This window comes from Microtus pennsylvanicus, chromosome 5 (assembly GCF_037038515.1).
Source record: "Microtus pennsylvanicus isolate mMicPen1 chromosome 5, mMicPen1.hap1, whole genome shotgun sequence".
Taxonomy (NCBI): domain Eukaryota; kingdom Metazoa; phylum Chordata; class Mammalia; order Rodentia; family Cricetidae; genus Microtus; species Microtus pennsylvanicus.
The window spans coordinates 135,737,052-135,752,504 of record NC_134583.1 but is presented as its reverse complement, the minus strand read 5'-3'; the positions used below and the strand labels follow the sequence as shown (position 1 = coordinate 135,752,504).

At 41.6% G+C, this 15,453-nt stretch overlaps 1 protein-coding gene across 2 annotated transcripts in view; it reads right to left on the bottom strand.

Annotated features, from left to right (window-relative positions):
* The window catches only part of Atrnl1 (attractin like 1), a 597,040-nt gene that overhangs the window by 445,939 nt on the left and 135,648 nt on the right, over window positions 1–15,453 (bottom strand). For both annotated transcript variants that reach the window (XM_075974528.1, XM_075974530.1), the window contains exons 20-21: window positions 8,479–8,572; window positions 3,066–3,118 (exon numbers count right to left, since the gene is read on the bottom strand). In XM_075974528.1, the coding sequence (XP_075830643.1) occupies window positions 3,066–3,118; window positions 8,479–8,572 (147 nt within the window). The remainder of the gene's footprint in view (window positions 1–3,065; window positions 3,119–8,478; window positions 8,573–15,453) is intronic.

Sequence of the window (15,453 nt, the reverse complement as noted above, 5' to 3'; positions counted from 1 at the left end):
AGCCTGCTTTCTTAGGGAACCTAGGACTGGCTCCTCCAATGAACAGACCCTGCCCTAGAGAGCACTAATTAAGGAAATGCCTGAGGCTCAACTGCAGCCCAAACCAAAGGAGGCATTTTCTCTGTTGAGGCTCCTCCCTGTCAGTTGGCTCTAGCTTGTGTCACATTGACTTAAAACTAGTCAGCATAGGGATAAATCTGAGGAAAAAAAAAGAAAGGGAGAGAGGGAGGGAGGGAGGGAGGGAGGGAGGGAGGGAGGGAGGGAGGGAGGGAGAAAAGGAGGGGAGGAGGAAAGAAGGAAGGAAGGAAGGAAGGAAGGAAGGAAGGAAGGAAGGAAGGAAGGAAGGAAGGAAGGAAGGAAGGAAGGACAAGAAAGGCATATTCAATTCAAACCATAAAATATGTCTAAGATAAATGAAAGAAAATTTAAGCAAGAAAAAGATAGGCATTTTCAGAAGTAAAAAGACATACTATAGTTGAAATGCAGATTCTCCCCAATCCACCTATAAACTCAGGAAAATCCCAAAGAACTGTTCTTATACCGAATACCGGAATCTCAGAATACCGAATTTGTAAGTAGAAGTCCATTTAAATTCAAAACTGCCTTCATCTGGCTTGAACATTTGTCTTTTCTGGTCTGGATTACCTCACTTGGGATGATTGTTTCAAATCTATGCATTTACCTGAAACTTTTATTATTCTTAACAGCCGAATGGCATCCCGCTAGGTAAAGGTACCACATGTTCATTATCCGCTCATCAGGGGATAGACATGCAGGCTGCTTCTGGTGGCTGTTAGGAACAGTGCGCAGTGAACGCGGGTAGCAAATGCCCCTGCAGTAAGGTCGAGAGTCTTTGGGGTATGATTTCCACAGTGGCTGATTTCCATCGTTTGCAGGCTCCTATAGGCCCCTACCCATCCGCAAGAGCAAGTGTTGCCATTAATTTTATTAATCTCAGCCATTCCAGCACTGAGAAAACGAAGTGGACACAAAGTCCCACCCCTAACCAAGAAACTACTTGTGATTGACACCTGCAGGCAAGGAAAACCAGCTTTCTCCAAGGGAGCTCTGGGTGTATCAACCACACTCCTGGAGCCTGCTCTGGAGTAGTTGAAGACACAAAATAAATGCCTCATTTTGGGTTTTGTTTAGGGCTGTTTGTTTTCTTTTAGATGTTTTTTCTTTGTCTTCTTGCCTTTGTTGTTTGTTTTGATCTTTGGTTTACTTTGGTATTTTCTTTTTTTTTTATTTTTTTTTTTGAGAGATAGAAAGGGAACTACCATGAAGTTGGGTAGATAGGCAGGTGGGGAGGACACAGGAGGAGTTGGGGACAGGGAAAATATAATCAAAATATTCTGTATGATAGGCAGGTGGTGGTGGTGCACACCTCTAATCCCAATCCTACAGAGAAATATAAGACAGGATGAGACATGTCTCAGATGAAGTCTCGATTCTGAGATTCCTGGAGGCAAGACTGTCACTTCAGACTGAGGTAGAGGTAAGAGCCAGGGGCTGGCTGTTTTGTTTTTCTGACCTTCAGATTGAACCCAATTTCTGTCTCTGGGTTTTTATTAATCGTGCTATAGTCTGCTGCACAGAGAAACTCTGTGTCGAAAAGAACAACATGAATAAAAATAAAATATTGTATGAAAAAATTGATTTACAAAAAGAATTATCTTTCGAGGAAACTACTTTAGAGGAGTAAAAAGTAGACAGAGGCTGAGATGATGGCACGTGCTTTTAAAGGACTTAGACAAATCATGAACTAATGAAGAAAGGTGGCCAACTAAACATTGCTACAGGACTTCTATCTAGAATAAGGGACCTATGGAATGGAGCACCGTTGTCCTGGGTTCTTGATTTGTTTGCTGGCTGGTTTGTTTGGTTTTGGTAAACTGGGCACAGGCTAAAGGGAAGAGGAAACCTTGACTGAGGAAATGCCTCCCTTAGATTAGCTCTGTGGAGTCTGTAAGTCAGATGATTGATGTGAGAGTGGCCCGCCCACTGCGGGCACTGCCACCAGGCAGCACTGACCCCGGCTTGTGTAAGAAAGCAGGCTGAGCCACCACTGTACAGAGCTAGCAGTAAGCAGCATCCTTCATGGCTCTGCAGCAGCTCCTGCCTCCAGGGCCCTGAGCTCCTGCCCTGACTCCCCTCAGGGACTGATGGGACCTGAGAGCTGGAAGCTGAAATAAACCCTTTCTTCCGCAGGTTGCTTTTGGTCATGGTGTTTAACACAGCCATAGAAAACTAAGACAACCATAAAAATGAATCACTAAGAAAGAAGCTTAAACATTTCAACAAGTAATATCACATTTAGATGCTAAAAGATTGTTGATATTAGTAGTTGATAAAAAATAACAATTAGATTTATTACATAACTATTAGAAAAGCTAGAAATAAAAAGGCTCACTATAAGATCATGTTGAGAAACACGGAGGAACTGTAAATCTTATACATGGATAGTGAGAACCTGACGGTACAACTATTTTGAAAAGAATTCAGCTGATTCTGTAAAGTTAAACAATCAAATTAAAGTTACACCCAATAGAAAATCAGTGTAGATCTGGAGAAAAATCAAAACTGTTCCTTGTAAACAGTCTATCATAAGATTTATATTTGCGAATTTTAAAAATATGTTAAAATTATAAAAGTTTATTTGAACCCTACCTATTGTTCATGTTCAGGACACAAGCAATTTTAATTTATTTATATTTATTTTACTATTTAGAGTAAGAAAAATACACCAAAAACAATTAAGAGAATATTGCAAATACACATTACCTTTCTTATCAACAGATTATAGAATTATAAAGTTTAAGGAATACAAAGGATATAAATACTGTTATAATTATCTCAAAAAAATTTAAAGTAAGAAAAATAAGATAAAATATATGGACCAGAAAATTGTAATGAAACCATACATATTAATTTACCTGAAGCTAACAACATAATAAAATATGTAGACCAGAGTAACTTAAATAGTAATGAAACCATAGCTATTCATTAACTTCAAGCTAACAATATAAATCAATTACTATACAGGAAAACATACGAATACTTACAATAACATGTTCCTCTGAGTGGATTACCAACATAGCGATTTTCAGAGTCGCATCTGTAAAAACATGAAAAAGTCATTTACGACTAAATAAACTAAAAATGTTTAAACTGTATCATAAGTTGAATTTTTAAATACCAACTTCCAAAATAGCAGAAGGCAGCAATCCTAAGACTAAATGAGCACGAGCAAATAGAAATATCTGTGGCGATTCAAGGCAGTGCCCAGCAGAATCCCAGAATTCTTCACAGACCGCCAAAGAACGGCACTCAACTTCATATGAAAGTGGCTGAGTGTTGTTACTGTGACCAAACATGACCAAAAAGCAACTTAGGGAAGAAAGGGTTTATATGCTTATACTTCCAAATCCCTATTCATCATGGAAGGAAGTCAGGACAGGAACTCAAACAGATCCCAAACCTGGAGGCAGGAGCTGATGCAGAGGCCATGGAGGGTGCTGCTAATTAGCTTGCTCCCCAGCCTGCTCCTTTATAGAACCCGGGACCTCCATCAGAGCGTCCCCACCCACACTGGGCCCTCCCACATCCATTACTGGTGTTCACCCAGGCCCTGAGATCCTGAAAGGTGTTATGGCATCCAACAAAAGCCAGCCATGTTTACAAATCTTACAATTGCTAGGCTTCTCACTTTAACATGTTAGCATTACATAGAAACATGGCTGCTTCTCCCCAAGCTAGAGGACCACGGCTATGATGCTCAGGCCTCACTGTAGCAGAAAATAAAAGACAAATCCCCTCTTTAGGGACTGTAACATGGCACTGTGGGTAAAAGCACTTGCTTGGCAAGCCTGCTGCCCTCAGTTCAATTCTCAGAGCCCACAGTGGAAGGAGAGTAATGATTCCCAGAATCTCCTCACCCTGGCTGAGGGCTAACTACCCGTTTTGGCATTAACACTCTTACATCACCTGCCTGCACTAGGAAGAAATGACTAGCTTTACAATCAAGAAAACCACCTTATACTTGATAACTAAACATATGTACCTATCAATATACACATAGACATATAATTTAAAACTTAGGCACCACACATAAGAGAGTCCAAGGAGATTTTGTCCGTTTGAGTCTGGCTTACTTCTTTTCTTTTTTAATTTTTTTTTATTGATTTTTATTGAGCTCTACATTTTTCTCTGCTCCCCTCCCTTCTTCCTCCCTTCTACCCTCTCCCATGGTCCCCATGTTCCCAATCTACTCAGGAGATCTTGTCTTCCTCTACTTCCCATGTAGATTAGATCTATGTATGCCCCTCTTAGGGTCCTCATTGTTGTCTAGGCTCTCTGGGATTGTAAATTTGTTTTCTTTGCTTTATGTCTAAAAGAGTCTGGCTTATTTCACTGAGCATAGTGATTTCTACTTGCATCTATTTTCCTTAAAATGTCAGGATTCAATTTTTCTTTATGGCTGCACAAAACTCCATTGTGTATGTGTGTCGTATTTGATTTATCCATCCATCTGGGCTGTCCCATTTCCTAGATACAGTGAACATCGATGTGGCAGGATGGGTAATGTAGTCCTTTAGGCACCCACCCATAAACAGAACAGCTGGGTTATATGATGGCTCTAATGGTAGTTTTATGAGGAACTTCCTCACCAATTTCCTTCCTGGCTACACAAGTTTACACTCCCGTCAGCAGCAAATAGGGCTCCTTTATCTCCATATCCTTGCCAGCCAGCATCTGCCTTTGTAAGTTTCTCAGATGACAGCTACCTTGACTGGAGTGAGCTGGACTCTTATATTTTCCTGATGGCTAAGCAGGCCAATGCTTTGTGAAGTGTTTATTGGCCATCTGTGTCTCTTGCATGGAAAAAGTCTGTTGGGTTCAGTAGTGGCTTTTGTTTTAAAGTTACCATTTTTCAGTACCCATTATCCTGGGAAAAGGTTAGATGGAGAATTGTCATTACCATGACAATATGACCACTTTGCATCCATTTAAACAGATTGCTTTATGTTTTGTTAATTTAAGAAAAACTGGCAAGAAACAAGCCAAGCTAAGGCCAGGCATTCATAACTAAGAATAATCCTCTTTGTGTGATTTACTTGGGAGGTGGGTGGCGGGCCCCCCCCAAAAAAGAATAAAAAATCACGCAACAGAAACCAAAATTGCTGCTGCATGTTTGTCTGCAGCACTTGCATTTTCTTTCTTTCTTTCTTTTTCTTTCCTTCCTTCCTTCCTTCCTTCCTTCCTTCCTTCCTTCCTTCCTTTCTTCTTTTTCCTTCGGTCATTATTTTACCTATGTCTTGAGTTTCAGCTATCTCAAAGATTTGTATTTTACAAAGTCTGATTTTTTTTTTTAATCAACAAACAAGGTGAGGGTCATGGATTTCTGTTTTAACAAGGCTTTTCTTTCTTTAGTCAATTACAAGGGGTAGGACAATATTCTCTCCATCTCTCTCCATCCATGAGAAGACACTGGAAATGCTAAGACCACGTTCGTTTTTATATCTTTGTTGTTCTTGGTGGTACTTCCGTTTCTGTCCGCTGTCATCTTTATCCAGAAAAATGTTATTCCTCCTTCCAATTCCAACTCTAGCACAGTGGGTTCAGACCTTCCTCATCCCCATGAACCCCGTCTCAGAACAATTAGTACACCTACTGAGCATTTTGATGTTGATGCAGTGAGTCCTGGAAGCTGTTCATTCAAAGAGTATAGACAAACAGATGGCCCCATGGCCAACGCAACCAACGACTGGGAAACAAGAAGAACCAAGATCCACTGGGAAATTTACAAAAATGTGACATTGGATGACATATTTAAAGAAAAATGGAATTTATGCTTGGAAGAAATGATTCGTGGTTATTCTAGATCACCAAACATAGGAAATCTGTGTGTTTTACTGCCATGAGCTTGACACTAACAGCACGAAAAGTACTTTAGCAAAAACTTTATCAGCTTTGCTTATCAATATCAAACACTAGTTTAGCCAGTGTTTGCCTATTTAGATAATTTTCTGCTTCCTAATAAAAGCATTTTCCAATATAACCAGTATATAACAAGTAATTGTCCTCAAAATGATAACCTTATTTTTATTATCCCCATCCAACAGTTAAAGGTGTACTAAATGACCATTTGAAATTCCTCTATTGAGAATTCTGCTTTGATATTTACCCCATTTTTAACTGGATTATTTATTTTTTTGAAAACTATTTTCTTGAGTTCGTTATATATTTGGATGTTAGTCTTCTATTGAATGTGGAGTTAAAAAATCTTTTATCAACCTATAGACTACCACTTTGCCTGACTGACAGTGTCCTTTGCCATGTGGAAGCTTTTCAGTTTCATGAGACCCTACTTATTAATTGTTAATCTTAGTATCTGCACTATCAGTGTTCAGTTCAGGAAGATGCCTCCTGTGCCGATGAGTTCAAGGCTATTCCCCTCTTCCTCTTCTATTGTGTTCAGTGTGTCTGCTTTTATGTTGAGGTCTTTGGTATACCTGAACTGCAGTTGTGCAAGATGACAGATGTGTATCTGTTTGCAGTCTTCTACACATCAGCATCGTTATGCCAGCAATATTTGTTGAAGGCGATTTTATTTCTCCAGTGTGTTTTTCTGGATTCTTTATCAAAAATCAATTGTCTATTGGCGTGTGGATTTATGTTGGGATCTTCAATTTGATTCCACTGATCAATGTGTGTTTTTATGGCAATACTATGTTGATTTTATTACTATAGCTCTGTAGTAGAGCTTGAAGTCAGGGATGGTGATGACTCTAGAAGTTCCTGTACTGTACAGGATTGTTTTAGTTATCCTGAGTCTTTTTTTTTATGGCATTGAGAATTGTCCTTTCAATGCCTATAAATAATTGTGTTGGAATTTTGATGGGGCTTGCATTGACTCTGTAGATTATTTTTGGTAGAATGGACAATTTTACTATGTCAATCTTATCAATCCATGAACACAGAAGACCTTTCATTTTCTGATATCTTCTTCAATTTCTTTCTCCAAAGACTTTAAGTTTTTAATCACACAAGCCTTCTAGCAGCTTGTTTACAAGATTTTATAATATGTGAGGCTATTGTGAATGTGTTGTTTCCCTGACTTATAAGATCATTTGTCATTTGTATATAGGAGGGCTACTGATTTTTTTTGAGTTGGGAAATGAAAATCAAAATGACTTTGAGATTCCATCTTACACTTGTCAGAATGGCTCAGATCAATAACACAAATAACAGTTCATACTGGCGAGGATGTAAAGCAAGGAAAATCTTCCTCCATTGCTGGTGAAAGTGCAAACTTGTTCAGTCACTAAGGAAATCAATGTGAATTTAGTTCATAATCGTAGTTGCAACTAACATTTTGCTTTTGTCTCTAATACTATAACCTGGATCTATAGATGTTGTCTTCACGGCTGTAATGAGATAATGAAGCTTATGACCTGGTATATAATTTGAAGGAATGGATGAGAATACCACAAAGTGTAAATAAATTGGGGTTTCTCTTTACAAAATCTAAAGATCACAGCCTGAACCTCTTCGAGGCATGGGCCTGAGCACATTCACTACCCTCAAGACAGTAAAGCTGGGTCTATATACAAAGCAAACATTACTGGTACACACTATCAGAGACATCCTGTCTCGCACAGGGCGCGAGCCTCTGGCTCAGTTCATTGCTCACAAGCCTAAGTGGCCTGCCTAATAGGAGCTGGCAAGACCTACCAGGCTTACAGATAAGAGACCAGCTGGCTATCCTAGGCTTCTCTAAACTTGAAAGTCTATGGTAGTAAATGACATCAAATAAAAATAAGCAAATATTGTTTTCTGTGTTTAGGAGATTCTTTAGATATAAATTTTAAATATAATTTAGAGAACTCTTTACTAAATTTTCTGACAATTACATAATTATGTAATGTAAACATGATTTTTCTCAAATAATAAATATTCATGAAAAATAAGCATGTATTTGTAACGAGTTAACATGGATCCTTACAAATCTGATTTTAATGTAATGTACACGAACAAAATTAAAGAAAAAATAATAATTTAAATGTATTGCCTTTTAGAATCACATTTGGGAGGCAATAAATATTAAGAATAACTAGACAAACGATAGAAGAAGTCACTCATGAAGTACGGAGAGAAAGACACTGGTTCCTGTGAACTGAACTCTAGAGAAAGGAGGGCTGATGGGTTAAGTCACTCAGCAGTTACCTGAGTGTGCACCCCACCCACATACGCGACAGGTGTGGTGCCGTGCTCTCTATAGCCTTCGCTCTAGGCCTCCAGGAAACTGTCATCTTTAAACATTTATTTTCTCAAAAAATTTGATAATGTGTGTATGAAAACAGCTTACAATAACGTAAGCTTAACTAGTGCAAAGCTAACATTCAAAAAAACATAAAAATTAGTCGGATAGCACAAAATCCATAGAAGTTCCAAGATATAATTCTTTGTACTTACAGTTGGCACTGGTCACCTTTTATTCCTTTAGTTGTACAGAAACATTTCCCTGTGTGCAGATGACAGATATTCGCATGGCCACTGCATGTACAAGCTGTAAGTCAGAAACCAACGTGTTATTAAGTGTTATTGGTATCGTATTTTGTGAGGCTATTTCCTCATGTCATATAAGCTATTTTTTCACTTAATGTGAAAACTTTGCAAAACTCTTTACAATCCCCAGGAATGTCCTGCATCTGTCTTGCCCCTAAGTCCTTCTCTTAATCTCCTCTGTGCTTCTGTTTGCAAACTGATACATCAGATTCATGACGTCAGTGTTCAAAACGATAGCAGGTGTAGTGGTGCACACCTCCAGTCCCTCGTGTGGGAGGTGAACACAGTGCACACCTCCAACCCTCACGTGAGGTGAACACACACAGTGCACACCTCCAACCCTCACGTGAGGTGAACACAGTGCACACCTCCAACCCTCACGTGAGGTGAACACACACACAGTGCACACCTCCAACCCTCACGTGAGGTGAACACACACAGTGCACACCTCCAACCCTCACGTGAGGTGAACACACACACAGTGCACACCTCTAATCCCCTCCAGATTATTCTCAGAATTATTACTTCAGAATACTAAATCAAACATTGCACTGCACAATGACATAATTAGTTTAGTTGTAGAAACAAAAATCCCAATTTTCTCTTCACTATTTTCTAACAGAGCTGCCTAAACAAGACCTAAGCAACAATGAAGACACCAAGAGATGAGCTAACATAAAACAAGAAACATTCATGGGACTGAAACAAACAGGCAACTAGGAAATATTGGAAGTGGGAGAAAGAGGCTTCCCCAGGAAAACATCCCCGCCCCCCAGTTGTTTATCTATAGCAAAGTGGTCGGCCCTAAAATCACTACTGAAGCTGCAAAATAAATTCGGACCATACGAGTCCAACCCAGATGCTCAGGAGCTGAGACAGCCAGACAGGCGCAGGGAAGGAACGGCTGGAGCCTGCACACCAGCCACAGAGAGCACTCAAATGAGTACAAGGCCTAGATTTAGGGTTTGAGATCCCGAAACCAGAAGGTAAGTATTTCTGTATTTCTGACATTGTTTGGGCAATTATTTTGACACCGCTGTGATTTAAATAAGAAATGTCCCCGTGGGCTCATGAATTTGAATACTTCTCTCCCGCTGAGAAGACAGTTTAGAAGGTTATGAAACTTTTAGGAGGTAGACAGGAGGCAGGATTTCAGAGATTACAATCCTTGACATAACTGCTGTTCTCTCTCTCTCTCTCTCTCTCTCTCTCTCTCTCTCTCTCTCTCTCTCTCTCTCTGTGTGTGTGTGTGTGTGTGTGTGTGTACGCGCACGCATGTCTCTCTCTGTCTCCCTACTTCTCATGCGTAGATAAAAATGTCATCACCCAGTGTCTTTAGTTAAGAGGCAAACAACGCCCAGAACGCATCAGAACGCAGAGAACTTTGATGGATGACTACTGGAAACACAACTGTGTCCCGCTGCATTTCTGGAGCGAATCAAAACAGTCAATGGAGAATGAGCAGATGACAGAGCCAACCCAGTGCTAGCAAGGTAAAAAATGAAAAATAAAATAAAAAATAAAATATAAGTATGTGCTTATAACATACTTCACAACTAAAAAACTGGAAGATAGCTCAAATGTCCATTAACTAATAATTATTTTGACATGATATATCAAAGTAATATTATTTGACAATAAAAGTTAACACTTCTCATATATGATTAAACTTAAACCTAATGAGTCTTTAAAACATCTTATTACGAGAAAATTTCAAGAATAATTCATCCTATACTGATGATGGATTTCTAATTGCCGTGGAAGCCGGGGAGAAGGGGAAGCAGGACGGTGAGGGAAGGCTGCTAACCAGATAGGGTGCTTTGCCTGTTTTCTAGTTATGATTTTGTTCTTTTGTTTCTGTAGAGCGAGTGATGAAAATTCTGCCAAATAAGACGGAAATCATGAGGGTCCATTTCTGTCAATACTAAAACTCACTGGGTTGTGTTTGGGAAGACGGCAACTTCCGCTATATCTTTGTTATATCTTACTAAGGCTGTCTTAAAAGTTTTGGTTTTGACCACATTATAAAATATAAAACATTTTATGACTTTGGAAAACAGATTATTAATATACTAGTCAACATATACTTGCTAGTTATAGATATGCAGTAAGTTTTGTATTAGAATAGTCCCAAACATCTGGTATTTACTAAAAGAGATTCACTAACACATTTTATATATAAAGTCATACAAAAATTTGTATAGTTCCCTTAATTTTGTATAATTTAGTATGTAAATATAGTATTTCAGAAATCTGCAAATGAAAGATAAGATGTGAAACAAAGAATAAAGAATATCATTAACAAATAAAGAAACACCAAGATACATGGTTAATATGTAAGTGTTGGAAAAATGAATAAACATTCTTAACATAATCTGAACAATTTAAGATAAATATTGAGGCATATTTCAATGAATACTAAATTTAATGTATAGTAATATTATAATGCTTGGATTTTATTTATCCTTCCTGGAAAAGCATTATATTTTTTCTTATAACAGAACTTTTGCAGATTTTCTGTTTTTAAAAAAACTATCTTTGAATAGTTACTTTAATAATTTCTGGAAAAACATATTAAAATACCTTTATGTGAGCTCATTTTGCAAGCATTCCCCTGTGTATTAGGCTTCAGAGTAAAGCAGCACAAATGCCCCTAATGCAATTGTTTAAATTTTACTTCACGGCAGTTTCTAGACTATTCTGTGTTGTCAGCATTCGAGACCACTGTTTTCTGCTGAATAAGCACTTATGAAACCATCATGCTGTGGCCTTTGGTTTGGGAAATTTTATTTGGCAATGATTTTATAGCCTAGATACACACCAGAGGGACATGACATAGTCACACGTATTTCTGTCCCCATGAATATAAAGCTGCAGTAGCAAAACTAAAGAATGAGGATAAAAAAGGAGGTAGAAGGGTTACTCAGCCGAGCTACAGACGGAGAACACACTGCAGAAACACAGAACCAGCAGTCATTTCCCACAGAACAACAGCTTCTGGAGGTTTGGAGACCATGCCATTGAATCTCGTTTGCGTTCTTCTGTGCTAATTATCTTAGTGAAATGTCATATATATATATACACACACACACACATATAGATATGTTTATACATATATATCTTACCGATTAGACATTTAATATGGTAAAATTTTACATAAGGTAACAGTATAAACGACCACATAATTCAAAGTTCTGTCATTCACACTTGCAATAGGCTCTTCCAGTTTGTCAGTCTTGCTAGCCTTGAGAAGCCAGATGAAGAAAACGCCCAAACCTCAGTTTAATCTGAGTGAGAGTAAGAGTAAGTGGGTAAGGGCACACATCTGCTGTGATAGTGTGTGGGTAAGGGCACACATCTGGCTGACGGTGTGTGGTTAAGGGCGCATATCTGGCTGCCAGTCTGTGGGTAGGAATGCACATCTGGCTGCTGGTCTGTGGGTAAGGGTGCACATCTGGCTGCCAGTCTGTGGGTAGGAGTGCACATCTGTCTGCTGGTCTGTGGGTAAGGGCGCACATCTGGCTGATGCTGTGTGGGTAAGAGTGTACATCTGGCCGATGGTGTGTGGGTAAGGGCGCACATCTGGCTGATGTTGTGTGGGTAAGAGTATACATCTGGCTGATGGTGTGTGGGTAAGAGTGCACATCTGGCTGATGGTGTGTGGGTAGGAGTGCACATCTGGCTGCTGGTCTGTGGGTAGGAGTGCACATCTGGGTGATGGTCTGTGGGTAGGAGTGCACATCTGGCCGATGGTCTGTGGGTAAGAGTGTACATCTGGCCGATAGTGTGTGGGTAAGAGTGTACATCTGGCCGATAGTGTGTGGGTAAGAGTGCACATCTGGCTGATGCTGTGTGGGTAAGAGTGCACATCTGGCTGATGCTGTGTGGGTAAGAGTGTACATCTGGCCGATGGTGTGTGGGTAAGAGTGTACATCTGGCCGATGGTGTGTGGGTAAGGGCGCACATCTGGCTGATGTTGTGTGGGTAAGAGTATACATCTGGCTGATGGTGTGTGGGTAAGAGTGCACATCTGGCTGATGGTGTGTGGGTAGGAGTGCACATCTGGCTGCTGGTCTGTGGGTAGGAGTGCACATCTGGGTGATGGTCTGTGGGTAGGAGTGCACATCTGGCCGATGGTCTGTGGGTAAGAGTGTACATCTGGCCGATAGTGTGTGGGTAAGAGTGTACATCTGGCCGATAGTGTGTGGGTAAGAGTGCACATCTGGCTGATGCTGTGTGGGTAAGAGTGTACATCTGGCCGATGGTGTGTGGGTAAGAGTGTACATCTGGCCGATGGTGTGTGGGTAAGAGTGCACATCTGGCTGATGCTGTGTGGGTAAGAGTGTACATCTGGCTGATGCTGTGTGGGTAAGAGTGTACATCTGGCCGATGGTGTGTGGGTAAGAGTGCACATCTGGCTGCCAGTCTGTGGGTAGGAGTGCACATCTGGCTGCCGGTATGTGGGTAGGAGTGCACATCTGGCTGATGGTGTGTGGGTAGAAGTGCACATCTGGCTGCTGGTGTGTGGGTAGGAGCGCAATCTGGCTGCTGGTGTGTGGGTAGGAGTGCACATCTGGCTGCCAGTCTGTGGGTAGAAGTGCACATCTGGCTGCTTATGAATTCACTAAAAGGCATGCACACCCGTTCCTCCAGACACAATTCTGCAGAGAACTGGCTGTGGACACTTGAATAACCCTGTGATTGGAAACCTGGGCATGCTCAGACAGGAACTAGACAGTACAATCTACCCATCCAAGCACACAAACATTACTGGCTGATTTTTTTTTCTTTCATGTTGCCAAATTCTTCAAACTGGTAATTTTCTTGTCTGACTTGCCCAGCATTCCCTGTGTTGCTGATTTTCCCTGTAATGCACTGGAATGAAATTATTTACTTATTCGTATCCTCTTTCAGGTCATCGATTTTTACCAAAAAAAACAAAATAAAATAAAGTCTTTATACATACTCTTTATCTGCAAAATAGTTACAATTGTAATAATTGTGTACATTATAAATACAATTTAATAGACATTCAGTAAAAGCTATTAGCAATATTATTGGCATAAAAAATGACCAACAATATGAAATAAACTTGAGGATGATGCAGGAGGCTTGACCTATGATAAACATGTGAACTACAGAGGATATAAAATGTGTCTGACACCTGGAAACGTGGATTTGAAAGTAAAAGTCTGGTTGGAATCAGAGCACAGATGCCGGGAGCGTATTCCTAAAGAGTCTGGATGGAATCACAGCACAGATGCAGGAGCGTATTCCTAAAGAGTCTGGATGGAATCACAGCACAGATGCGGGAGCGTATTCCTAAAGAGTCTGGATGGAATCATAGCACAGATGCGGGAGCGGATTCCTAAAGAGTCTGGATGGAATCCGAGCACAGATGCCGGGAGCGGATTCCTAGAGTCTGGATGGAATCCGAGCACAGATGCCGGGAGCGGATTCCTAGAGTCTGGATGGAATCAGAGCACAGATGCCGGGAGCGGATTCCTAGAGTCTGGATGGAATCAGAGCACAGATGCCGGGAGCGGATTCCTAGAGTCTGGATGGAATCAGAGCACAGATGCCGGGAGCGGATTCCTAGAGTCTGGATGGAATCACAGCACAGATGCCGGGAGCGGATTCCTAGAGTCTGGATGGAATCAGAGCACAGATGCCGGGAGCGTATTCCTAAAGAGTCTGGATGGAATCAGAGCACAGATGCCGGGAGCGGATTCCTAGAGTCTGGTTGGAATCACAGCACAGATGCCGGGGGCGGATTCCTAGAGTCTGGATGGAATCAGAGCACAGATGCCGGGAGCGGATTCCTAGAGTCTGGTCTGAATCACAGCACAGATGCCGGGAGCGGATTCCTAGAGTCTGGATGGAATCAGAGCACAGATGCCGGGAGCGGATTCCTAGAGTCTGGTCCGAATCAGAGCACAGATGCCGGGAGCGGATTCCTAGAGTCTGGATGGAATCATAGCACAGATGCCGGGAGCGGATTCCTAGAGTCTGGATGGAGTAACAGCACAGATGCCGGGAGCGGATTCCTAGAGTCTGGATGGAATCAGAGCACAGATGCCGGGAGCGGATTCCTAGAGTCTGGATGGAATCACAGCACAGATGCCGGGAGCGGATTCCTAGAGTCTGGTTGGAATCACAGCACAGATGCCGGGGGCGGATTCCTAGAGTCTGGATGGAATCAGAGCACAGATGCCGGGAGCGGATTCCTAGAGTCTGGTCTGAATCACAGCACAGATGCCGGGAGCGGATTCCTAGAGTCTGGATGGAATCAGAGCACAGATGCCGGGAGCGGATTCCTAGAGTCTGGATGGAATCAGAGCACAGATGCCGGGAGCGGATTCCTAGAGTCTGGTTGGAATCAGAGCACAGATGCCGGGAGCGGATTCCTAGAGTCTGGATGGAATCACAGCACAGATGCCGGGAGCGGATTCCTAGAGTCTGGTCCGAATCACAGCACAGATGCCGGGAGCGGATTCCTAGAGTCTGGATGGAATCAGAGCACAGATGCCGGGAGCGGATTCCTAGAGTCTGGTCCGAATCACAGCACAGATGCCGGGAGCGGATTCCTAGAGTCTGGATGGAATCACAGCACAGATGCCGGGAGCGGATTCCTAGAGTCTAGTCCGAATCACAGCACAGATGCCGGGAGCGGATTCCTAGAGTCTGGATGGAATCAGAGCACAGATGCCGGGAGCGGATTCCTAGAGTCTGGATGGAATCAGAGCACAGATGCGGGAGCAGATTCCTAGAGTCTGGATGGAATCACAGCACAGATGCCGGGAGCGGATTCCTAGAGTCTGGTCCGAATCACAGCACAGATGCCGGGAGCGGATTCCTAGAGTCTGGTCCGAATCACAGCAC